Genomic DNA, 25,016 nt, shown 5'->3' with positions numbered 1-25,016 from the left:
GATTATCTTCAAAATCACCGGAAAAACGAGATTTTGTATGAAATTAAACTGGGTTTTCTTCAAAAAAAAAAGCTGAAGAACACGTTGATCGGGTGTTTGAATCATTGATTGGTGATGAAAATCGCACTATAATGTAGGGATTATTGAGATAGAAATTGAAAAAATGGTTGAAGATGGTGAATTTTGAAAATGGTGGGTTTTGAAGTTACTGGATTTTGAAAAGGAAAAAGAAAGGGTTGGATTGACTAAAATACTCTTTTTCTTTATTTTAAATGTTGCCACATGTCCTAATCCTATTGCTTCCTACACTTCCTAGCCAAAATAAACTTCCTATTTGATCTTTTCCCTTAAAGCTTATACGCTTGACATTTTGCTCATTAAAACGATTATGTAAACAAATAAACTATATATATTATGTTATATAGAGCTAGAGATAAACTGAGCTTGAGTTGTCTCAATTTAAACAACCTAAATTCAAGCTGATCGGCTCTGGCTTGACTCATTTACACCCTACAGTGTGGTCCTCAACCAATGAAGCCTTGGCATATTGAAGCAAATGCATAAACCAAACAATTCTCTGATAACTAAAGGTTTCATGCATCTACAACACTCATCTCAACACTTCCAAATCTTAAAAACTGTAATAATGTTAAGCTGTAAATTTTAAAGATCAAAGGCTGTTTAGTAGGACCGTAAAGATGCTAAGCCGTAAAGGTTGGAGATCAAAGGCGATTCAGTTACATATCTCATCTTTACTTTGTACAAAATATGGGAAAGAGAGTAAACCTAACATTCCACTAGCTTGTATTTGCGTCTCCTGCTGCTGCTTGTACCTCATCATATGCCCCGGTCTCTTGGTTATACGAGTACCTGGAACGATGACATTAGTGTTCCTAACATTAGAAAAAAAAAACAATAATATATGTCCACCTTTTACTTTAGTTTGGGCCCAAAAAGAATCACTTTCAAAATAATTCATCTAACCTTAATTGTATTCATATTATTAAATTGCATTAATTGCGCATTCCTACAACCATGTGCACTTCATTGGATAGAATTGACATTTAACCGGACCAAACTAAACTTAATCTTGGAATTCATTCCGACCTCGGCGTTTCGGAGAGAAAGAAGGATGTGGTGCAAGGTATTATTTTGATAGTGTGTTGGAGCCTGTGGAGAGCTAGGAACAATGCTAAGTTTTCCTATTCGTTAGTTAAGATAGAGAATACTGTTAGTGAAGTTAAATCGTTGGGTTTTCTTTGGTTTGTTAATAGATCGAAACATGAAGGGCTAGATTAGGGGGAGTGGTATTCTTTTGTAAATATGTAATTTGGATTTTTCGTTGGGTCGGCCCGGTTTGGGTCGGCTTGTTTGGTTTAATGAAAGTTACTTTTCAAAAAAAAAAAAAAAAAACAGCATAGCTATATAATGAGACAGCATTCACATCAACATGTTTGATGTCTTTTTTTGTCAACCATAAGAAACCCTTATGAAAAACTCAAGAGGCCCACCAATATTGTGTTAACCAGTGGGTCAAGGTAAGCCACAGCCTACGTTAGGCAGATTTTTTATGTTTACAGGGAGTCTCGCCATTGATAATGTAATGAGAAGCAAAAAATTAGATCAGTTGGAACTTAAATGCTTAAACCAATTACCGAAAGAAATAGTTGCACATAATAAAAGGTATCTTACCACTGCCCAGATGCAGCATTGCAATAGAGTCCTGAAGTGGGGTCATAATAATAACCCAAACTGCTACTGTAATAATACCTGCAAAGATTTAAAATAACAGTTAGTCAAACAACAACCATACCCAGTAATATCTTACCGAGAGTCAACTCCAAAAACAGTTAGTCAAACAAACTGACAAAAACACAGACAAAACGATGCATACCCTGAAGACTCATCAAATACATAATCGTTCTGTGTAGGCCCAGTGCCTGCATGTAAAATAAACTGAGGCATAGTGACATAATAATAAAAGAAATAGATAAACTGAATGAAAAAAACAAAAAAAGGCATCTCAATATTTCATATCCACAAGAAAACATAACTCCATACCATTTGATGGATCGACAGTAGCCTTTTCATCATCATTATCTGCAAACATGTCAAAGCTATCCTCATTGTTCGAAGTGTTATCTGTTGCTTGTATTCCATTCAGATTGAAGTCACTGGCCATGGAGTAATCGGATTGCACGTTTGCTGAACTTGAAGAAGAGCCCTCCCCTCTAGCCCGTGCTAGCTTCTCAAATCCCTCTATTTAAGACAAAAAAAAATTATCAACAATAAGACTGTGTTATTGTGCTAATCAATTTGTTTATGAACGCTTGATTCAGGCTAAGTATAGTTCTAACCTGCTTCCCTCTGGAAGACCTCCTGTTTTTCATCGTATACATCTGCACCAAAAAAATTAGCATTAATCAGAATGTTAACAGATTAATATAACAAGTTCGTAAAACAAATCTTGAAAGAAAACGGTCTCAACTGTAATCGCCATCCTCCATCAGTTTCATGGCATCTTCAGTTAGTTGATCAAACACAACTTTTGTTTCAGCTGACATCTTTTCCTTTCTACTACCAGAACTTCCTTTCAGCCTTCTTAAAGCTTGCAGAACCTAAAGAGAGTGTTATCCTTGATATGAGATTACTGACACAATGATAATATGAATTTAACGTGATTGTGTTATAACAAGAAACTTACCGTTTCCCCTGATTCAAGCACATCAGCAATCCGTCTCTTAATCTTTCCAATATCTTGACTTGTAAGGTCAGCTGCTTCAACTTCAATGTCAGTGACCACAGATTGTCTTTGTGCAAGATTTGGATTAGAATCGATGCTATCAAGCCATGCATCCTACAAAGATACTCAAGAAATGAGGGTAAAATTGTAAAAAGTTTCACTTTCTGGCAACCAAGGATCCATTTATTGTACCTTGATGTCGTTACTAACATACTCAACATAATTTCCTGTCTGGTCAAAATAACCTTCCTTCCTTTCTTGTTCAAGATTGAAGGGTTCGAGCTGAATTCCATCATCTTCGAGTTGCTCATCATCCTGCAAAACGCAACCCCAAATCATCAGTGTTCTAAAAACTTTAAGTAGAGCAAGAAGATCGAATGGGCTCACTAAGGTTTACCTTAATATATAATATATCAAAACATACCAAGGTCAAAATTCTGATTGAATAAGATTTCTTAATGACTAAAGCTATTATTCGATCCATCAGCCATATGAAGCATGTGTATAAAAGATTTTAATGACTCAACAATAAAATCCTTAAACCATGTTTCAAGATCTAAAATACATGCTTTCTCAATGTCTTCCTGTTAACATCTTCGAGAACAAATCATACAAAACAGACTACACTGGTTTGGGGAAGATAAAAGTAGACAAAAACATAACATAACGAAAGCTACAAGACGGGAAATAAAGATTAATCTAAATACCTCATAATGCATTTCAGAAGCAGCTACATCATCAAGAAGATCTCCGGTTGCTTCAATATCAAGTCCAGCTTTATTCTGGTTCCGTCGTTTCGACCGTGCTTTGGCTACAAGTTGGGTATCTTTTAACTCAGCCGGTTCTTCATCAGCAACTGGGGGTGCATTTGTCACCACTTCATCATTAAACTTCACCTTCTTTCCCTTAGGAAACCTTACCCTCTTTTGCCTGCAAATGCATTATTCAACCACCTAAGAAAACCCCTAAAGGAACATAAAAAATTAATGTATAAAGTGCCGAGTAACCTTAAATCTCAAAAACAAACATTATTGGTGAAAATAAGCACAAGTAGGGCTGCAAATGAATTGAGCTGAGCTCAACCTCGAAAAAACTTTAGGCTAAGCTCTAGACCAGCTCCATAGTTCAATGAGCCCAAGGTCGAGCTGACGAACTCAGCGTGACAAAAATTCAAAACAGGCTCAAAAATATCGAATATTTATATAAATTATTATCGATAACCTTACCAAGCTGATTTCAAGTGTATCTATACGTAAAACTATATACGATAACGAAACTGAGTGCAAAACTTCAAATGAATCGTATAAACTAGAACAAAACATGACCACATGTTTAAACCTTTTAGAAAAGTGTAAAACAACAACTTCTTACCTATAATCCTTTGAATTCCAACTACTCAACATACTTATACATTCACATACTACTTAACATATCTCGAGCACGACTCAAACAACCTCGAGTAGCTCCCTGGTCATTTGCCCTTTTGCAGCCCTAAGCACAAGCCCTAGATTGTTAAGGGAGTACAGTAAGCGGTAACTTAGCACCCAAACTCTTATGTTCTCTTCAAGGATCAACCAAAACACAAACCCTAGGCAACAAAACTTCATATTTCTTATTATATCACAACTGCCTCAAATCAACAAGCTTTCGTTTGCTATTTACAGTAAAATAACGCATCAGTCTAATTCAATTCCATACATTTTATGCTGAATTAAACGAATTAATAAACCCTAAGGCGCTCGAACAACTGGAATTACTTAAGGAAGAATAAATTCAGATGAACAAAACAATCAATAAAAAGAGAAGGATAGAGAAACTACGGAGGTTTCTTGTTGAATTCGTCATCGTCTCCACCGTCGTCGCCGTCGGAGAACGGTCGCTTACGTGATGGTTGCGCCTCCATGTGTGTGTTGTTTCAAACACAGGGGTGAATGATTTTGATTTCAGAAAAATGTACAAGTTAACATAGCTTTGTCCCCGTACAACCATGTAAAGCGGTTGATTGGAGTTTGAGTCGATAATGATAATTTATCGGGGCTCGTTTACTAAATGAGTTTGAGCATGAGCTTCACATATCAAATTTGAGTTCGTCAACTAAACGAACTTTTATATGTATAATAATTATTGTTATGTGCAAATTATGAGAAAATAATTATATGATACGTAGAGTTAATTACACATACAGTAATTGTGGTTTATTGAAAGTAACGGCTTTGAGTACTAACTTATTTTTAACAGATTTAGGTTCTATGGTTTCGATTTTGTAACACATTTGAATATTAAGACTAACTTCTGTTAAATCAACATAAATGACTAAAATACTCTTATATAACTTTATGTTAGTACTAAAAAATGTCATTTTCAATAAAGCACAAGGACTAAAAGTGTAAGTAACTCTAAAAAATATAAAAACTCATTATATTTGTAAAAAATATATTATAGAACATGCTACATAAAATTATTTAATAATAATATTCCTAAAATTAATATATATATATATATACATATATATATATATAGGTAAAGGATCCTGTAAAAAAGACATAAATTGTGAGAAAGGTGAGAAAGATTCTCAGCCATTAGATCATTCCATATTAATTTTATTAGATCAAGGTTATATTAGTAATTATACAAACAAACCTAATTAAGGTTCAAATCTTTTGTAACCGATTGTTATGAGTTTTTTAAGGAAATTCGATTTTTGAATTTTTTTATCAGACCATCTAAATCTTTAAATCATCTCGATCTCGTAATCATTATAAATTCGCTTGCAATTTCTTATTTTTGATCACGCATACATACTGAATTACGCATACAATCGTTAATCTGAGTCATATTTCTTTCTTCATGGAGAACGATCAAGGTATTTATGTATCTTTTTATTCGCAGATTATTTATGTAATTGTAATCAATATTCAATTACAATCATCTGTTTAATTGTAGTTGTCAATTTTTCAATCATCTGTTTTTTGTTTTATTGGAACTCTGATAAACACCAGTTATAACTCTCTATGTCGTGTTTTTTATACGTGCATGGTGTTTTTTTCCATTGGATGTTCCTTACAGGGGTTTTATAAATACATGGTGTGTTTTTCATATAATTAGAGGCTCTTTATGTTGTGTTTTTTATACATGCATGGTGTTTTTATGTATGTTATCGAAGTTGAAGCTGGTATGTGTTATTTATTTAGGTTGATGATGAGTCATGGTGTTTTTTTTCCATTGGATGTTCCTTACAGGGGTTTTATAAATACATGGTGTGTTTTTCATATAATTAGAGGCTCTCTACGTTGTGTGTTTTATACGTGCATGGTGTTTTTATGTATGTTATCGAAGTTGAAGCTGGTATGTGTTATTTATTTAGGTTGATGATGAGTCATGGTGTTTTTTTCCATTGGATCTTCCTTACAGGGGTTTTATAAATACATGGTGTGTTTTCATATAAATAGAGGCTGGTTTGATATAACAGTTGTTTGTGGTGTTATTTTAAACACATTACGTTGTGTTGTGTTTTTTACTGTAGAAAAATTTAGTTGACGATGAGTAATGGTGTTTTTATATAAGTTAGGGTGTTTTTTATACGTACATGGTGTTCTTTTGTATTAGTAGAGGGTGTTTTTCATAACAGTGTTAATGTGGTGTTATTTTCATACGTATTATGTTGTATTGTTTTTTTACTGTAGAATTTTTTTCGCAGGATTTCAAACATATCAGCCGGTTGGGAAACTACATCTGTCACCAAACTCCGGTAAGAAGACTTATTTACCGGAGGTAGATGAATCGATTAAGCCGAGGGATAAGATGACCTTTGACACAGTGAACAACGCATTCCTCTTTTATCAGAAGTATGCAATGGCTTCAGGCTTCACTGCCAGGAAGTCTACTCAATACACACATAATGGTGTTATAAAATCTAAATGGTTTGTTTGCTCAAAGGAGGGGACTAAACCTTTTAATGCGATCGATACATCTAAAAAGATTGACACCTCAAATAATGGGTCAAAGAGGAAATATGTTCGACGTGTTCCTTCTATAAGGACTGGGTGCAAAGCACGTATGTGTATAAAGTTAATGCCTTCGAATCTATACGAGGTATCTTCTTTCATTGAGGCACATAATCATTTTTTTGTTGCTGAGGAAGATAGGCATCTACTCCCCTCTAACCGAGGTATGAACTATATGCAAGAGCAAGCCGTTAACGCGTTGAGTGCCTTGAACATTGGCCCTGTGAAAGCATTTAATATCATGAGGACATTGTATGGTGGGTTTGACAAGGTTGGGGCAACCAAAAACGATTATAAAAATTTCAAGCGAGACCTGAACAGTTATATATCGAAGTTTGATGCTGATATGATGATTAAACGGCTTTTGAGGAAGAAAGAGTACATGCCTAACTTTTCAATGGAGTATATAACAGACGAGAATGGAGTTTTAAGGGGTTTGTTTTGGGCAGATGAAGATGCCAAAAGGAATTTTTCTGTGTTTGGTGATGTTGTTTCATTTGATGCCACATATCGTCGTAACAAGTAAGTTTCGTAATTATTATATTTATTTTGGGTTTTACAGCTTATTTTTTCTTAAGTATGTGTAATTCATTTTTATGGTGTTATTCAAACCATTTGTGGTGTTATTTGGAAATATAAAGTGTTATTCAGTAAACTGTGGTGTTATTTGGAAATATAAAGTGTTATTCAGTAAACTGTGGTGTTATTTAGAAATATAAAGTGTTATTCAGTAAACTGTGGTGTTATTTGGAAATATAAAGTTTGTTCCGTATTTGTTTTTTAGGTACAACATGATGTTTGTTCCATTTACCGGCATCGACAATCACAATCGCAATGTTACTCTTGGTGCCGCTATAATAGGAAATGAAACTGCTGAAACTTAGAGTTGGTTGCTAAATGTGTTTCGTCAAGCATTTGGCCGTGCCCCTCCGGTGATTGTCACCGACCAAGACCCAGCCATGAAGAAGGCTATCGAAGATACATGGCCCGAGAGTAGACACAGGCTATGCATGTGGCATATCATGGACAAGCTTTCTGCTAAGGTGTTTAGTTGTTCGTCCTTTTAACCTTTCTTACTACTTTTTAAATACTTTTTGGTGTGTGTGGTGTTATGTTTTTATTCAATGGTGTTTTAGGTTGGTGCATCAATCTGCAATAATACAGATTTCAAAAAGAGGCTGTGTGCCATTGTGTGGACCGATTCAATTATACCAGTTAAGTTTGAAAGTGAGTGGGCTACCATAATGAACGATTTTAACTTGGTTGATCATGAGTGGCTGCAGTCACTTTACCAAATCAGGGATACTTGGATACCAGCTTATTATCGTGAGGAGGTCATGTCCGGGCTTATGCGTACCTCTTCTCGTTCCGAGAGCGAGAACCATTTCTTTGGACAGTTCTGTAACCCGGGTTGCACACTTGTCGAATTTCTCGGGCATTTTGATTCTGCTATTGAAGCTTAGAGACACGAGCACAGGAAGAATGACCATGACACCAGAAATACAAACGCTGAAATATGGGCTGAAGACTTTGTTTTGGAGGATCAAGCGTCTAGGATATACACACGCACTATATTTTTTGACCAGCAGTTGGAGATACAAAACGGTATTCACAGATGTGCTATCGGAAAGTGGGAAGACATTGGTGACTTTGTCAAATTTTTTGTGAAGGACTGGGAACAACCATGCACTACTTTCTTCGAGGTATACACATGATGTTTTGTAGTGTTATTCTTGAAATTTGTATATATCTTGGTGATTTCCAGTAGCATATGGTGTTTTATAGTGTTATTTAAGACAACTTTATGTCTTTTGAATGGTTTTTTACAGGTTATGATGCGGGAGGCCGACATGACTGTGTATTGTACATGCAAAAGATTTGAACAGTTTGGGTTGTTGTGCTCACACATCTTTTGTGTGCTAAGGATGCTTGACATTAGGGAGTTTCCACAACGCTATATATTACGACGTTGGACTCGGGAGGCTGTTCCAAATAGTGCCCCTGGTGCTATTCTAGGTATCAATGAGACTGAGGATCGTTATAATGAAGTTAACCGTGTTGTACGTGAGATCACATATTCTACAGAGTCCGTTATTAATAAGCTTGTCACCAACTTTGATGCGCTATGCTCGTTCAGGGATCATGTTGTTAATTATTTCAAAACTGCTGATGAGTCTGTTGTCAATGCTCCACCTAAGAGCCGTCGTGAAAAGTTTGCAGAAATTACTGGTAACACAAAACCATCAGAAGCAACCGTTCGTGTTCCCATTGGAACAAGATTCAAAGGTATGGGTAAGCCTAAACGGATGAAGTCCAAACGTGAAATTGCAGTAAGTCAGTTGGGTAAAAAGAGCCGTCAATGTCAAAACTGTTTTAGATACGGTCATAACAGACGTTCTTGCAAAAACCCTACCCGGACTAAAGAACAAGCTATGGCCGAGGATCACGGTGAAGAAGCTGATGAAGTCGAGGAGGAGGAAGATGAATGGGAGGAAGTTGAAGAAGATATGGATGAACAAGATGAGGATGCATTAGACGAGGAGGATGGAGAAGAGGAGTAGTAAGTTATTTAGAGATGTCAAAAAATTTCGTTATTTTTAACATACTTCCTTCTTGTTTCGTACATTGTTAGGTTTTTTATCGTTTTCCGGATTCGCATACACTCATGGATTTATTTTGTTTGCTTATGGTCGAATTTTAATATTACCAGTCACAATGGTTTATATATTGTTTCTGTTAAATTTGTTTGTTTTTATTTTAACCAATTCTGTTATTTTTTTGTTCAGTGTGTTTTATTATGTATTTTTGAAATTTGAATAGTGTTATTTGTCCTCACTAAGATATTTATTCTAAACTGGTGGTTTTTGTGTTTTTTTCATGTAGTTATTTTGTTGTTAATGGTGTTATTTGTTAATTACAGTTGAGTAGTGTTATTTATCTGTATAGAATTTATTTTTTTTATTTTTGTAGAACTGTTGTGTTTTGTGTGGTTCATGGTGTTATTATTGTGCAGGTTGCTTATTTATGTATGTGTAGCGTTATTGTGTTTTTTACTTGACTATAGTGCAGGTTGCAAAGGAGTTGGTATATTTTTTTACATATTTAGCATGATCATCATTTACTTTGTAAAAAACTATCTGGCCAACGCGCGTTCTATGTGTAAAAACTGTTTGTCCTCACTCAGATTTTTATTCAAAACTGGTGGTTTTATGTGCTTTGAAAAGAGTTATTTTTGTTGTTAATGGAGTTATTTGTTAATGCAAGTTGACTAGTGTTATTTGTCTGTATAGAAATAATTTTTTGAATTTTGAAGAACCATGGTGTTTTTAGTTGTTCAGGGTGTTATTATTATTATTATTGTTCAGGGTGTTATTTTTGGTGTTATTCCAGTTTCCAGGGTTTTATTTTTGGTGTTATTTGTTAATTCCAGTTCTATGTGTAAAAGCTGTTTGTCCTCACTCAGATATTTATTCTAAACCTGTGGTTTTATGTGTTTTTAAAAGAATTATTTTTGTTGTTAATGGTGTTATTTGTTAACGCAAGTTGACTAGTGTTATTTTGTCTGTATAGAAATAATTTTTTTTAATTTTGTAGAACCATGGTGTTTTTAGTTGTGCAGGGTGTTATTATTGGTGTTCATATGTTCAGGTTGCTTTACTTATGTAAGTGTAGCATTATTGTATTATTTACATGACTATAGTGTCTTAATTGTGCAGGTTGCAAAGGAGTTGGTATTTTTATTTACATATTTAGCATGATCATCATTTACTTTGTATAAAACTATCTGCCCAATACGCGTTCTTATTTGTGCCGGAAATCGTAATATTAATTGATTAAAACACGGAACTTTGTCATAGTAAAACTTACATAAAAGATCATAACTTTGTCAAAACGCTAACACATCATATAATCTATATTTCCCAAAATGTTTGTCAAGTAACAAAAAGATTAACTTGTTCTGCTGTCCACTTACACTTCAGCTCCCAACCTTTCAGCAATCCGATCAAACGCATTCTCTGCCATTCTCAACCTATCATCCTCGTCCAAAAGTGCATAATCTTGTACTTCCTTTTCCACAACTCCCCGTTCCGTGTTCACGTCGCTTAGGAGCATTTTTGAGAGGTACTTCTTACGCAGATCCTCGATTTCGCGTGCTTGATCAGGCAAAACCACGTTGTTAACGTCCCTCTCATTCGATAAACCACACCTCCAATGTCCAACGTGTGTTCCTATTCAATACCAAACCATCAGAATTGTTCATATTTCGTGTAAATTTATTTTAATTAATTTTTTAATAAACAGAAATATAAACGCGATTACCATTGTAAGTTTCCATATGCCGCATAAGGAAAATACCACAGTCGATACCATTGTAAAGTGTTTGCCATGGCAACTCTAGTCGAATTGGTTGTGTATTCCTTAGCTGTGCAGCGATTCTTGGATGCATTGGTCTTAGATACCGACAAAATGTACTTATCTGCAGTTACAAATTATCGATGTTAACAAATTAATTTTTTTTTGTTACGGTAGCTGTATAAGTATAAACATTCACAAACATACCATCTTCTCCACATTTCCATGATATCTCTCTAATCCTGCAGCACCTTCTACGTTGTCAATAATATAGACATCTTTTGTTTTCAAGTTGAAAAACAGCAGATAGTAATGCCGCCCGGTCAACATGGGTATAAACACCATCTCAAAGTTGCCTTTAAATACTTTTGGTCCCGTTGAATCAAGCACAGCATTCATGTTGTTTGTAAATTCTGCTAATCGTTTATCTTCAGACAACGCGAAATCTTTTTCCAGCTGTGGTGTTATTCAGGCAAACAAAAAATGAAATTATGGTGTTAAGTTAAGAATTCATAATAACATAGATATCTTATTTAAATCCTTTTCCAGCTGTGGTGTTTTCCAGGTAAACAAACAAACAATCTGTGTTATTTACATAAACATGGTGTTAAGTTAATACATGCTGCTATTTAACTATAATCACAATTAAGTTAAGAATTCATAATAACATAATTTTGTTATTTAAACCCTTTTCCAGCTGTGGTGTTTTCCAGGTAAACAAACAAACAATCTGTGTATTTTACATAAACATGGTGTTAAGTTAATACATGCTGCTATTTAACTATAATCACAATTAAGTGTTATTCAGTAAACTGTGGTGTTATTTAGATACATAAAGTGTTATTCAGTAAACTGTGGTGTTATTTGGAAAAATAAAGTGTTATTCAGTAAACTGTGGTGTTATTTAGAAATATAAAGTGTTATTAACTACCGATGTTTCGGTATAAGTAACTGTGGTGTTATTTAGAATTCACAATAACATAATTATGTTATTTAAACCCTTTTCCAGCTGTGGTGTTTTCCAGGTAAACAAACAAACAATCTGTGTATTTTACATAAACATGGTGTTAAGTTAATACATGCTGCTATTTAACTATAATCACATGATACAGTCTGCAGAAATTAAACTTACCAGCATTCCTGCGTTGCAGAATAACCTCCTATCTGTCCCCATCCTCATATTTTTGTCTTCATGGTTCAACAACGCGGCCCAGGCACTGATGACATTCACGTGCACAGTTACACCAGGCATCATCGATTCAAAAGCCCCCCTCATAACTGACACGTTACCATTGTCGCTGAACAAAACTTCCCTACAAACCAAAACACCGTCGACACGAATGTATAATTCAATATATGTTCAAAACTAATAACGTATAATACACCACATAAATACGTTTTTTAAGGTCCAATTTGGATACTTACCATACGTTTCCTACTGCAGAAAATATACATCGAGCAAGTGCTTCTTCAGCCTTCTCACGAACGGTTCTCAACATAACAGGCCGTTGCACGTACGGTGACCGCAGTGCCGCCGGAAGCTTGATTGTTCGTTTCGGCCTCGGTGATCTTTGACGCTGAACAGGATCCGTTACTTCTTGACGTTTTTCATCCGTTGCTGCATCGGCCAGTCTTGCTGAAAAGTTCACCGTTTCAACTCCTGAAACGTTGAACTTTGTCTCTGGTGTTATTTCACTTTGAACCCTTTCAACGACTTTGTCCAGTTCTGCGACAAACGAAGCCGTCATTGGTGAAAAGGGAGAAGTGTGTGGTGTTATATGATCTATTTTTTTCTCGTTCATAGGAGTGTTATACCCGTCTAATGATACACTACCTTTTTGCGGTTCAACTGGTTCAACTGCCACAGCCACGTCATCCTTTTCTGCCTCTACGTTTTGATCTCCCTTTTCCAGTTCATCTCCATCCTTTTTTTCCTCATCGTCAACGACAAGCATCAATTTCATTAACTCCTTCCAAACCAAACCTTTCTGTTTCAGCAGATCACTATCCGGGAACATCAGACACTATTCTGTTATGGTGTTATTGATCTTGTTAACGCATAGCTCAAATTCTCTAAACAAGTTATCCAACAAATTCGCTCGAACCTGTACGAAACCCCGGTTTAAAGTGTTATCATTAGAAATAACATATACTTTCAAGTATAGTACAAATTTTAAGATGTTTACCAGCTCAAAATCGTCATGAATGGATGTTCCTGATGCTGATGGAGTGTCCCCATGCTGAGAGACCATCGGAGTGTGGACTCCGCCATCCGGACCTACAAATAATGCACATGTTTGGGTGTCAGTCTGTGACATTAGGTAATCAGCACAGTGTCTGTATATACCCAAGTGCGCATCATCATCTTCGATCAGCACATTGTCCATTCCCTTTTTATGTCCTTGTTTTTGCTTCTTGAATTTTTTTCTATCACCATCAACCCCTTCTGCTCGTTTGTGTTTTTTATCTTCCCTTTTATTTGTCTTCTTAATTTGTTCAGTATCCATCCTTTCTATAGCACCCTCGAGATTGTCAAGAAGATCGTCATCAACAAGTTCAATTATATTTGAACTGTGTGATGAAGGTATCTTCTTTAACACAATTCCGTAAGCAATCTGCGACAACATTTTGCACTACGTTTTATTCTCAGAATCAGTTTCAAAATAATTGTGAACCAGATAGCAATATTGATGTTATTCAGTTATATAGTGTTATTAAGTAAATTAGGGTGTTATGCAAGATATATAGTGTTATAAAGTTTCATGGTGTTATTCAAACCATTCGTGGTGTTATTTGGAAATATAACGTGTTATTCAGTAAACTGTGGTGTTATTTGGAAATATAAAGTGTTATTCAGTAAAATGTGGTGTTATTTAGATACATAAAGTGTTATTCAGTAAACTGTGGTGTTATTTGGAAAAATAAAGTGTTATTCAGTGAACTGTGGTGTTACTTAGAAATATAAAGTGTTATTAACTAACGATGTTTCACAATAATTTTTTAATACTAAAAGTTAACTACTTACCGCAAGTAATAACATAGGCCCTCTAAAAGCATCATCGCCACCATGCCACGCTGTTTTCGTTCTTTTGAGACACGAGATTATGTACGCACACCAATTGAAGCTTTTGATATCCACGTCCGGCTGAATATTTGAAATGAATCGCACATTGACGGAGTTGTTCGTCGTGGTTTCTCCAAGGAGTGAGAAGTAAAGAATCAAGAAGTTCAGTACAAACAGTCTTCCGTTATCAGACTGGAAATCCAATATGTAATTCATCAGCTGAACCGGGGACAAGCGGGTGATATCCATATGCTTAAACTGATCTCTGAACGCTTGGACAACAACATCCTTCCTTTTGCTCGCTTTCTTTTTTTCAGGAAGATCCGTTGGACCCATAGGCAGTCCGAAAACACTCCTAACAAGCTCCGACGATATGTTTACAGTGCGCCCGCCGTCCACGTTTAAAATATCATTGTCTGGGTCGTAATTTGTAACCAACCAATTTGCCAAAGCAGTAGGCACACTTGTCACCTTGTAATGAAAAATCGAACCAAACCCAATTTCGCCCACTTTCTTACGTTGTTCCTCATTTAGGCCGGATGCTAGTGTTATCAGATTGTCGATACCTACTTTTGACCTGATACGGGCACCCGTGAATGGCTTATATGGCTGCCTCACTTGTTGATGCATTCCACGAGACGTTCCTCTTTTGGCAGCCAATTTCCGTCGTTTACCCGGTGATGGGGTGTCGACAAAATCGTCATCCGGGTCTCGCACCAGATCTACAACAATTTTTAATATGAATTTTAGTAAATAACTACTTCAAAATATTAACGCTTCAACATAATACCTTTTTCAGATGTTATATTGATGGATGGGTGTACGACAAGTTGACTATCATTAACATCCTGGGCTGCAAACAAAAAACATTGTAAAAAACATAACTCTTATTGTTTTTGATTTCTCTATAATTTAAACTACATTTCGATTACCTTTGTCGTCCTTATTTGACGTTTCCGAGTCACTACATACCAATGGTCTTTCAGTTGTGTTTTTGAAACGTGATTTGTACATTTTGCCCCTAAGCCGATGGCTTGACCTGACTGTAGAAATAATTAAAAACTATATTTAAAATACTGCATCACCAAATGGCTTGACCTGACCATATATAACACTCTTATTTATAGATCAGCATGATAAATAACACCCTTCATATATATATATAACACCATACCTATTTATAACACCATTCAAAACAATGACACTCTTATTATAGATCAGCATGATAAATAACACCCTTCATATAATTCTACAAGATAATTAACACCCAATATGAAGTTGCAGTATAAATAACACCATACCTATTTATCGCACCTTCAAACAATGACACTCTATTAAATAACACCATTAATATAAATCTACAAGATAAATAACACCCCATATGAAGTTGTATTATAAATAACACCATACCTATTTATCACTCCATTCAAAACAATGACACTCTATTAAATAACACCATTCATATAAGGAATAATGGAATTTAATAATCCCAACTTTCACCAGTTGGCCGTCAACGGACCCAACTTCAAAAATAACACCATACCTATTTCTAACACCATTCAGCATTTATAACACCATTTAAGATTTATAACACCATTTAACACAAACTATTTCTAACACCATTCAAAAACACCTGATAAAGACTCCATACAGCATTTATAACACCATTTAAGATTTATAACACCATTTAACACAAACTATCTGACCAAATACCAAAACCTAAGCAACCTAAACACACTAAACCAATATAACACCCAATAAAAAACACCATATGATAAAAAACACCCACACATGATAAAGACTCCATACAACATTTATAACACCATTTAAGATTTATAACACCATTTAACACAAACTATCTGACCAAATACCAAAACATAAGCCACCTAAACACACTAAACCAATATAACACCCAATAAAAACACCATATGATAAAAAACACCCAACCAAGTGTTAGAACACTATTATTGTGTTATAACACCATTATAACACCATTATTAAATTGACCACTAACGTTTTTGTTCATGATAAAAAACACCATTAACACATTAGAAGACAATCCCAAACTAAAAAACCTTAACTGATGAACTACATAACACCATGGAAATACACCCTTATTCAATGAAACCCTAGTATTAAACAATACAGTCGAACCTTTTTTGAAATCAGAGGTTGATTTCTTAATCTTTGGTTTTATAATCCCCCGATTTGTAGTGTCTTCTATTGTTAAAGGATCAAACTTCTTCTTCGTCCTTCGTTCCATTGCATCAAACGACGGCTTTCGCTTCATTCGATGGTAGACGATTTCGATTTTAGGGCTCATTGAATCTACTAAATCTTATAATCTTTGGTGGGAAGAAATCGCCCCTGTTTATTCGAGCGTAAAAATCGTGAATGAGAGAGAAATCAGGTATAATAGATATGGTTTTTGATTTGAAAGTATATGAAAGCCCTATTTTACCCCTATCAAATCAAATCAGTATTTAAAAAACACTATTTTAATTACAATATTGCCACTCTAATCTTAACCATTAGATCAATGATCTAATGGTTTATATTCTTTCCTATCTTTCTCACAAAAACTACCTTTTTTACAATAACCTTACCCTATATATATATATATATATATATATATATATATATATATATATATATATATATATTACCAAATGTCTATTAAAATTACGTTGTCAAAAAAATGACCCTTACTTCAAATATAAGCTAATTGTATTTATGTTTAGATAAGTTATCCATACTTTTGTAACTTCTTTATAACAAGAAAAAAAATACATTGTTGGTCCTTGTGGTTTCTGCCAAATTTCAATGTCGGGTACTAATAGTTTTTCAGACGTGTCACAAAAACTAACAACTCGTTTGTCTGCAAATGTCACAGCCCCCGATCCCTAATCCCCGGGAACGGGCGGCCGCGAGCCAGTTTCGGTGGTATCACGTTTATTTATTCAATTTGGCAGCGGAAATTTTCATCAGGACCGTAGTTAGGAAATATTAAATCAGAGTAAACCACCACATTTTTATAATATTAAACACATAGGTAAAACCCAAGTTTTCAGTACATATAATTTCATAAGGATACACCCTATTTTATTTAAGAAAAACATCTATTTCTTTTTAGGTAACTTTATTGCCACTTTTCCAAGCCTTCAGTGCTGTCCAACTGGCTTCTATTTGGTTTTCACATTTTGTTACCTGAAACGCGTTTTAAAAACATTTTGTCAGTGGGAAATACTGGTGAGTGAATCCCAGTTTAATCAAGTTTAAATAAAAACCAATTTGCAGTATTGAGGGCACATCCGCAATTACATTTGTTTCCAAGACATCACAATTAACATCAGTGGTACGGTCATACTCAACTTATGGGATGTTACCACGCCAGTAACCAATTTTGTATACAAAACCCCAACATACCCACTATAATTGTGTTCTTTACAAATACTCAATAACTGTTTTGTACATATTTAATTTAGTGAGGTTTTGTAAAAATAGTAACAAAAAGTGGATCAACTCACATTGCTGTCTTAGGGTTTTCAGTAATGATTTCCTAGGAATAATCTAAAAATTACACAAATGCACGTGTGTTAGTATAATAACCCATTTTAACATTAGTAATACCCTCCCCGAGACGGCATTCCAACGACTACGTCGGGCAGAACCACGACAGCCGTTACGGAACCCTAGATCAATCGGGCAGAGTATCTAATACGTCTCCAGGGGTTATAATACTTACATCGTAGCAGAACCTCGCTATTTAGGGGGTATAATACCCGACTATAATGCCTCTAATTCAGAAAGTGAGATTTGAGATTGAATTGTGAGCGACGGAAATCGAAAACTGATGCGTTCTATTTATAGTTGTGAAATCTGACTTCCAGGCGGCCCGCCTAAAACACAGGCCAGGTTTACGCGGCCCGCGTCAACCTTGGTCAACACAATAGCTTGGCCCGGTCATCTACTAGGTTCGACACGATATCGACACGTGTCAGCTCAGGGCTGCGCCACAACTTAGGTCACTCGCGGCCCGCGTTAACTATCGAGAACTCTTACGCGGCCCGCTTCAACTTAAAGAAATCAAAGGAATCCGGTTTACATCTTCATACGGCCCGCGTGAGATGTTGGGGTGGGTCTACGCGGCCCGCCTCAACTCTATTTTTCTTATTTTTAATTTATTTTATATGTTATAATCTATTTTGGGCTAGGTTTTCACATACGGGGTGTAATATAAGACATATTGAGACATTTTAAGATATACTAGGGTGTCGGTGTTGGTTTTACCAAGAGTTGTTATATCCTCCCCACCTTGTTTTAGAGCTCGTCCTCGAGATCTACTGGAACAAGTGTGGATATTTTCGTTGTATTTCTGACTCAAGTTCCCATGTGTATTCAGGTCCTCTTTTGGAGTCCCACTTCACTTTGACCAGAACTAATCTTTTATGCTTAAGATTTTTAATCTTCCTGTCTTCAATCTATAGAGGCCTCTCTACAAACATGTGTTGTTCATTTACCTCTATATCTTTAAGAGGTACTACGAGTGATTCATTAGCTAGGCACTTTTTGAGATTAGATACATGAAATACATCATGTATTCCTGCCATTTCCTCTGGCAGTTGTAGCTGATAGGCTACAGGTCCTATTCTTCTAATAATCTCGAAAGGTCCAATATACCTGGGACTTAGCTTTCCTCTTTTGATGAATCTTACCACTCCTTTCCAAGGAGAAACTTTTAACAACACTTTGTCTCCTACTTGGAATTCTAACGGCTTACGTCTGTTATCAGCGTAGCTCTTCTGTCGATCACGTGCTGCTTTCAGTCGTTCCTTGACTTGAATGATTTTATCTGTTGTTTCCTGTACTATCTCAGGTCCAGATAGTTGCTTTTCCCCAATTTCCGCCCAACAGACTGGGGTTATGCACTTTCGTCCATAAAGTGCTTCGAATGGTGCAGCATTGATACTTATGTGATAACTGTTATTATAAGAAAATTCTATTAAGGGTAAGTGATCGTCCCAATTACCTCTGAAATCAATTACACAAGCTCTAAGCATGTCCTCCATTGTCTGAATTGTCCTTTCACTTTGTCCGTCCGTTTGAGGATGATAAGCCGTGCTTAGATTTAGCTTGGTTCCCATTGCTTTTTGGAAACTTGACCAAAAATGAGATGTAAAACGACCATCTCTATCAGAAATAATTGATAAAGGTATTCCATGTAACGAAACAATTTCATTTACATACAATTTAGCTAATTGTTCCATACTGAAAGTTTCCTTCATTGGTAGGAAATGAGCTGACTTGGTTAGCCTATCTACAATCACCCAGATTGTATCATTACCTTTTCTTGTTTTGGGTAACTTGGTAACAAAATCCATTGTTATCAATTCCCATTTCCAAACTGGCATTTCTAATTGTTGTAACAAACCTGAGGGTTTCTGATGTTCAGCTTTAACTTGTGAGCAAGTCAAACATTTAGAAACATAAGCTGCTATATCTTTTTTCATTCCTATCCACCATAAATTTTCCCTTAAATCCTGGTACATTTTATCACTTCCTGGATGCATCGTATATTTAGATTTATGAGCTTCTTCTAATATACGGTGACGTAAATTTCCTAATTTAGGTATCCACATTCTCTTTTTATGAAATCTCCAAATTCCATCTATTCCTTGTTCTAATTCCTTAATCATTCCTTTTAGTTTTTCAGTATCTTCCTTGATTACTGATTCTTGTGCTTTTCTAATCTGATCATTTAAATCTACTTGTAGATTTAATTTAAGAGAACGTACCCTTTTTGGCTTTTCATGATACTTTCGACTTAAAGCATCTGCCACTACATTTGCTTTTCCTGCATGATACTGGATATCACAATCATAATCACTAAGCATTTCCATCCAGCGTCTTTGTCTCATATTTAAATCTTTTTGCCCGAAAACATATCTTAAACTCTTATGATCTGTAAATATGGTAAACTTACTACCATAAAGATAATGTCTCTAGATCTTAAGGGCAAAAATTATAGCTCCTAATTCCAGATCATGGGTTGAATATTTTTCTTCATGACTCTTAAGCTGTCTAGATGCATAAGCTATAACCTTTTGACGTTGCATTAACACACATCCATAACCTAACTTAGAAGCGTCACAAAAGACTACAAAGTCTTCAGTTCCTTCTGGTAACGCTAGTATGGGTGCATGGGTTAATCTTTGCTTAAGGATTCTAAAAGCTTCTTCTTGTTTTGGTCCCCATTCAAACTTAACAGATTTACAGGTTAACTTAGTTAAAGGAATGGCTATTCTAGAAAAATCTCGAATAAATCTTCTATAATAACCGGTCAATCCTAAGAAACTTCTAACCTCAGTTGGTGACTCAGGGGTTTTCCATTTGGTAATCCCCTCGATCTTTGTTGGATCTACATGAATTCCTTCATGATTCACTAAATGTCCAAGAAATTGTACCTGTTCTAACCAAAACTCTCACTTTGAAAACTAGCATAAAGCTTTTCTTTTCTCAATAAACTTAAAAGTAAGTGCAAATGCTTTGCATGTTCCTCTTTACCTTTAGAGTAAATTAGAATATCATCTATGAAGACAATTATGAATTTATCCAAATATGGCTTACATATTCAGTTCATCATGTCCATAAATGCGGCTGGGGCATTGGTTAAACGAAATAGAATGACAGTAAATTCATAATGACCATACCTTGTTCTAAATGCGGTTTTAGGAATATCCTCTTCCTGTACCTTTAATTGATGATATCCTGATCTTAGATCGATTTTTGAGAAAAATCGAGCTCCTTGAAGTTGATCAAACAGATCATCGATCCTTGGTAATGGATACCGATTCTTAATCGTGACTTTATTTAATTCACGGTAGTCAATGCACATACGCATTGATCCGTCCTTCTTTTTAACAAATAAAATCGGTGCTCCCCATGGCGATGAGCTTGGTTGTATGAATCCTTTCTCCAACAATTCGTCTAATTGGTTCTTCAGTTCCTGCATTTCAGCGGGTGCCAAACGGTAAGGTGCTTTGATAATCGGTGCTGTCCCTGGTAGCAGATGGATTCTGAATTCAACTTCCCTATCTGGCGGTAGTCCTGGCAATTCTTCTGGAAAGACATCTGAAAACTGGGACACTACTGGAATGTCTTTTAATTCTTTTCCTTTAGTGTTAGTGATTATAGAAATTAAATACACTATAGATCCTTTTCTTATATAACTTGCAGTTTTCATCACTGAGATAAATTTAGTGGATTTAGATGGTTTATCTCCTTTAATTGTGATCTTTTCACCTCTTGGTGAATTTACTTGAATTGACTTTTGATCACATAAAATACTGGCTTTATTGGCTATTAACCAATCCATTCCTAATACGACATCAAATCCTACCAGATTCATTGGATAAAGGTTTGCAATAAACTTTTGATTAAAAATTTCTATTCTTGCTCCCTGCAAGATTTCAGAAATCCTAATGGTTTCTCCATTTGTGGTCTCTACTAGACATTCTTGTGGTAGTTTAGTTAATGATTGATTTAGAAGTTTGCAAAATGAAGTATTAATAAAACTTTGGTTTGCACCAGAGTCAAATAATACTTTAGCAGAAATATCATTAACTAAAAACGTACCAGCAATGACGTCTGGAATCATTTTGGCTTCATCTGCAGTTAGAACGAATGCTCTAGCATTTTTAGAATTCTTGTTGGTTGCAGCTGGAGCCAATTTCGGACAATTTGTCCTGATGTGACCTTTTTCTCCACAATTGAAACACATTCCATTACTGGATTTCTTCTTGCAATTTTCTTCCTTGTGTCCTGGGGCCTTGCAAAAATTACAGTAAGTAGAGCATTTTCCAGAATGCTTCTTTCTGCAGGCTTTGCAGTACGGTGCAGAGGTAGAACCTACGTTCCTACGGTAGAAATTCCCCGAACGGAATTCTTGAGTAAGCCTTTGGGATAGGTTTCTTCTCTGGTCTTCTTCTCTTGTCCGTACCAGTTCATCAGTCAAGGTATTGGCTAGTTCTATAGCTTCTTCTATGGTTTGGGGTCTAGCTGCCTTGACTACATGTCTAAGTTCTCCAATTAATTCCCAGATGTAACGGGAAATTAATATCGGCTCAGGTGATGCAAGGGTTGGTACTATCCTAGCATATTCAAAGAATGTGGTAGTGTAACCCTTACTGTCTACCCCGGTCATTCTAAGATTCAGAAACTTATTTGCTATTTGTTCCTTTTCATTGGGAGGGCAGAATTTCCTTTCTACCATATTTTTGAACTCCTCCCATTCCATGTTATAAACCCTATCACTTCCTCTTGACTGGAGGATAGTGTTCCACCTTTCTAGAGCTGCATTTTTAAATAAATTAGAAACAAACATTATCTTATCCTCTTCAGCACATTTGCTTATTTTCAGAACTGCCTCAGTTTTCTCTATCCAACGTAAAGCTGCAATGGGTCCTTCATTGCCCGAGAATTCTATTGGTTTACAGGACCAGAATTCTTTGTAAGAACAACCATATGGCACGGTTCTTCTTCTTTTAGGAATGGGCGCTTGAAACACGGGTCCATTGTTCACGCTGTGTTCTGGTTCACTTGGTCGCTTACTGCTATGCTTACTTTTATTATTCGCTTCTTGAACCGTTTGAATAATAAATGGCATTGCATCTATAATTCCTTGTGCCACTATGTGCTGAACGGCACTATTATCCATTTGGTTTCCGTTGTTATTGTTGTTCAGATTTTCATTATTCATATTATCATTATTTGAGTGGTTGTCGTTCTGAATATTATCATTCTGGTTTTCCTGATTCACTTCGTTGTCCATCTGAATTTTAAACATTTACCAAATATTAATATCACAGTTAATATTTAACTATAGCAAATCACATGACACGCACTTTTGGTCAAAAGCGTCGAGCATTGTGACTTTTACTCTATTCATATATTATGCATCTATTACACACCAGTACTGAAATTAAAATTACAATACCGACTGAAATGTAAAGCTACAATACTAGTAGTATGCATCCGTAGTTTTTTTTCTAACACGTACACACATATATTATTATATTATTTATTATTATTATTATTATTATTATTATTATTATTATTATTATTACTATTATCGTTTCCACCATCACATTCACTGATATGAATTCATCCAAAAATCCATATTGCGCACGTCGTATTTCCATACGAGACGCTCTCCCACCTGTCGCATTCTCTCACTGCTTTCTAAAATTTCCTCACCGAAAGTCCTAAGTTCTTGTACGTTTTCTGCACTCATTGGGGGTGCAGGTTCTAGGACTGGGTTTGGAATCTGAGGTGCGGGTTCCTGGTACGGAGGGATAGGGGCCTGGTATGGGTAAGGATTCTCTAAGATCTCTCTAATGTATGCATCGTTCATGTAATAGGGATCTTGAGGATCTAACCCTGGGTAGGCTCCTAGATTGGGCATTGGCACATTTTCTTGTATTGGGTTTTGTTGCACATAGTCCCTAACATCGTCCCACCAGGGGTCGTAATTGTTTGGGTCTAGGGGATTTGGTGCAGGTACCCTAGGTATCTCCTCCGGGTTGTAATCAGGCATTTCTATTTGGTTTTCAGGGTTTTCTAGCTCCATGGGTTGATCAGGAATTGGTGGTTGTGGTTGGGGTGCTAGCATTTGCTCTAGGTTTGGGTCAGCTGTAGTGGTTGCTAAAATATGGATATTGGCTATACCCCTATTGAGCATATCCTGGGCATAGGCATCAGTTTCTCTTTTAGCTGAGGCTAACACTCGCTGTTCCTGCAACTTTTTCATACGTTTCCTACGCTCGTGTGCTCCCCTACTGAACCATCCCCTCTTTTCATGAGGAAATTGCTCTTCAGATTGAGCCTTAAACACAAAGATTCCTTCTTCCGTATCAGCGGAGTACCCTGAGAGGGCAGGATGAGAAGATGAGGTGCCTTCGCTCCTAGGCGAACCAGACAATTGACGATACGCGTCAGATGGTCCTTGGTCGCTCATACTATAAACTAACAGATAGTCAGATAACACATAACAAGAAAATACAATTATGCACGTATTTCCGTAATTTATTTCCTAACACTTTGAATTTTGATGTCAGCATAACACTTGTGTGGCTGAATCAGTGGCATAGCTCTGATACCACCTTCTGTCACAGCCCCCGATCCCTAATCCCCGGGAACGGGCGACCGCGAGCCAGTTTCGGTGGTATCACGTTTATTTATTCAATTTGGCAGCGGAAATTTTCATCAGGACCGTAGTTAGGAAATATTAAATCAGAGTAAACCACCACATTTTTATAATATTAAACACATGGGTAAAACCCAAGTTTTCAGTACATATAATTTCATAGGGATACACCCTATTTTATTTAAGAAAAACATCTATTTCTTTTTAGGTAACTTTATTGCCACTTTTCCAAGCCTTCAGTGCTGTCCAGCTGGCTTCTATTTGGCTTTCACATTTTGTTACCTGAAACGCGTTTTAAAAACATTTTGTCAGTGGGAAATACTGGTGAGTGAATCCCAGTTTAATTAAGTTTAAATAAAAACCAATTTGCAGTATTGAGGGCACATCCGCAATTACATTTGTTTCCAAGACATCACAATTAACATCAGTGGTACGGTCATACTCAACTTATGGGATGTTACCACGCCAGTAACCAATTTTGTATACAAAACCCCAACATACCCACTATAATTGTGTTCTTTACAAATACTCAATAACTGCTTTGTACATATTTAATTTAGTGAGGTTTTGTAAAAATAGTAACAAAAAGTGGATCAACTCACATTGCTGTCTTAGGGTTTTCAGTAATGATTTCCTAGGAATAATCTA

At 35.9% G+C, this 25,016-nt stretch overlaps 3 protein-coding genes across 3 annotated transcripts; 2 read left to right on the top strand and 1 right to left on the bottom strand.

The window, feature by feature from the left end:
• Window positions 1-473: 473 nt before the first annotated feature.
• LOC110915540 (SUPPRESSOR OF ABI3-5) lies at window positions 474-4,720 on the bottom strand. The gene is made up of 10 exons (XM_022160258.2): window positions 4,564-4,720; window positions 3,451-3,673; window positions 2,936-3,058; window positions 2,705-2,857; window positions 2,489-2,618; window positions 2,358-2,399; window positions 2,062-2,259; window positions 1,895-1,940; window positions 1,693-1,770; window positions 474-870 (listed from the first exon to the last, which is right to left on the bottom strand). The coding sequence occupies exons 1-10, from the start codon at window positions 4,644-4,646 to the stop codon at window positions 798-800; spliced, it is 1,149 nt and encodes a 382-aa protein (XP_022015950.1). The 5' UTR covers window positions 4,647-4,720; the 3' UTR covers window positions 474-797.
• Window positions 4,721-5,875: 1,155 nt separating this feature from the next.
• On the top strand, window positions 5,876-7,740 carry LOC110918545 (protein FAR1-RELATED SEQUENCE 5-like). The gene is made up of 3 exons (XM_022162852.2): window positions 5,876-5,915; window positions 6,441-7,269; window positions 7,532-7,740. The coding sequence occupies exons 1-3, from the start codon at window positions 5,876-5,878 to the stop codon at window positions 7,629-7,631; spliced, it is 969 nt and encodes a 322-aa protein (XP_022018544.2). The 3' UTR covers window positions 7,632-7,740.
• LOC110919541 (protein FAR1-RELATED SEQUENCE 5-like) lies at window positions 7,707-9,308 on the top strand. Its single transcript, XM_035985490.1, has 4 exons — window positions 7,707-7,790; window positions 7,884-8,143; window positions 8,225-8,450; window positions 8,577-9,308. The coding sequence occupies exons 1-4, from the start codon at window positions 7,707-7,709 to the stop codon at window positions 9,306-9,308; spliced, it is 1,302 nt and encodes a 433-aa protein (XP_035841383.1).
• The last annotated feature ends 15,708 nt before the right edge of the window (window positions 9,309-25,016 follow it).

This window comes from Helianthus annuus, chromosome 16 (assembly GCF_002127325.2).
Source record: "Helianthus annuus cultivar XRQ/B chromosome 16, HanXRQr2.0-SUNRISE, whole genome shotgun sequence".
Lineage (NCBI taxonomy): Eukaryota > Viridiplantae > Streptophyta > Magnoliopsida > Asterales > Asteraceae > Helianthus > Helianthus annuus.
Note: the sequence above shows the minus strand (reverse complement) of the source record. Positions and strands in the feature narration are given on the sequence as shown.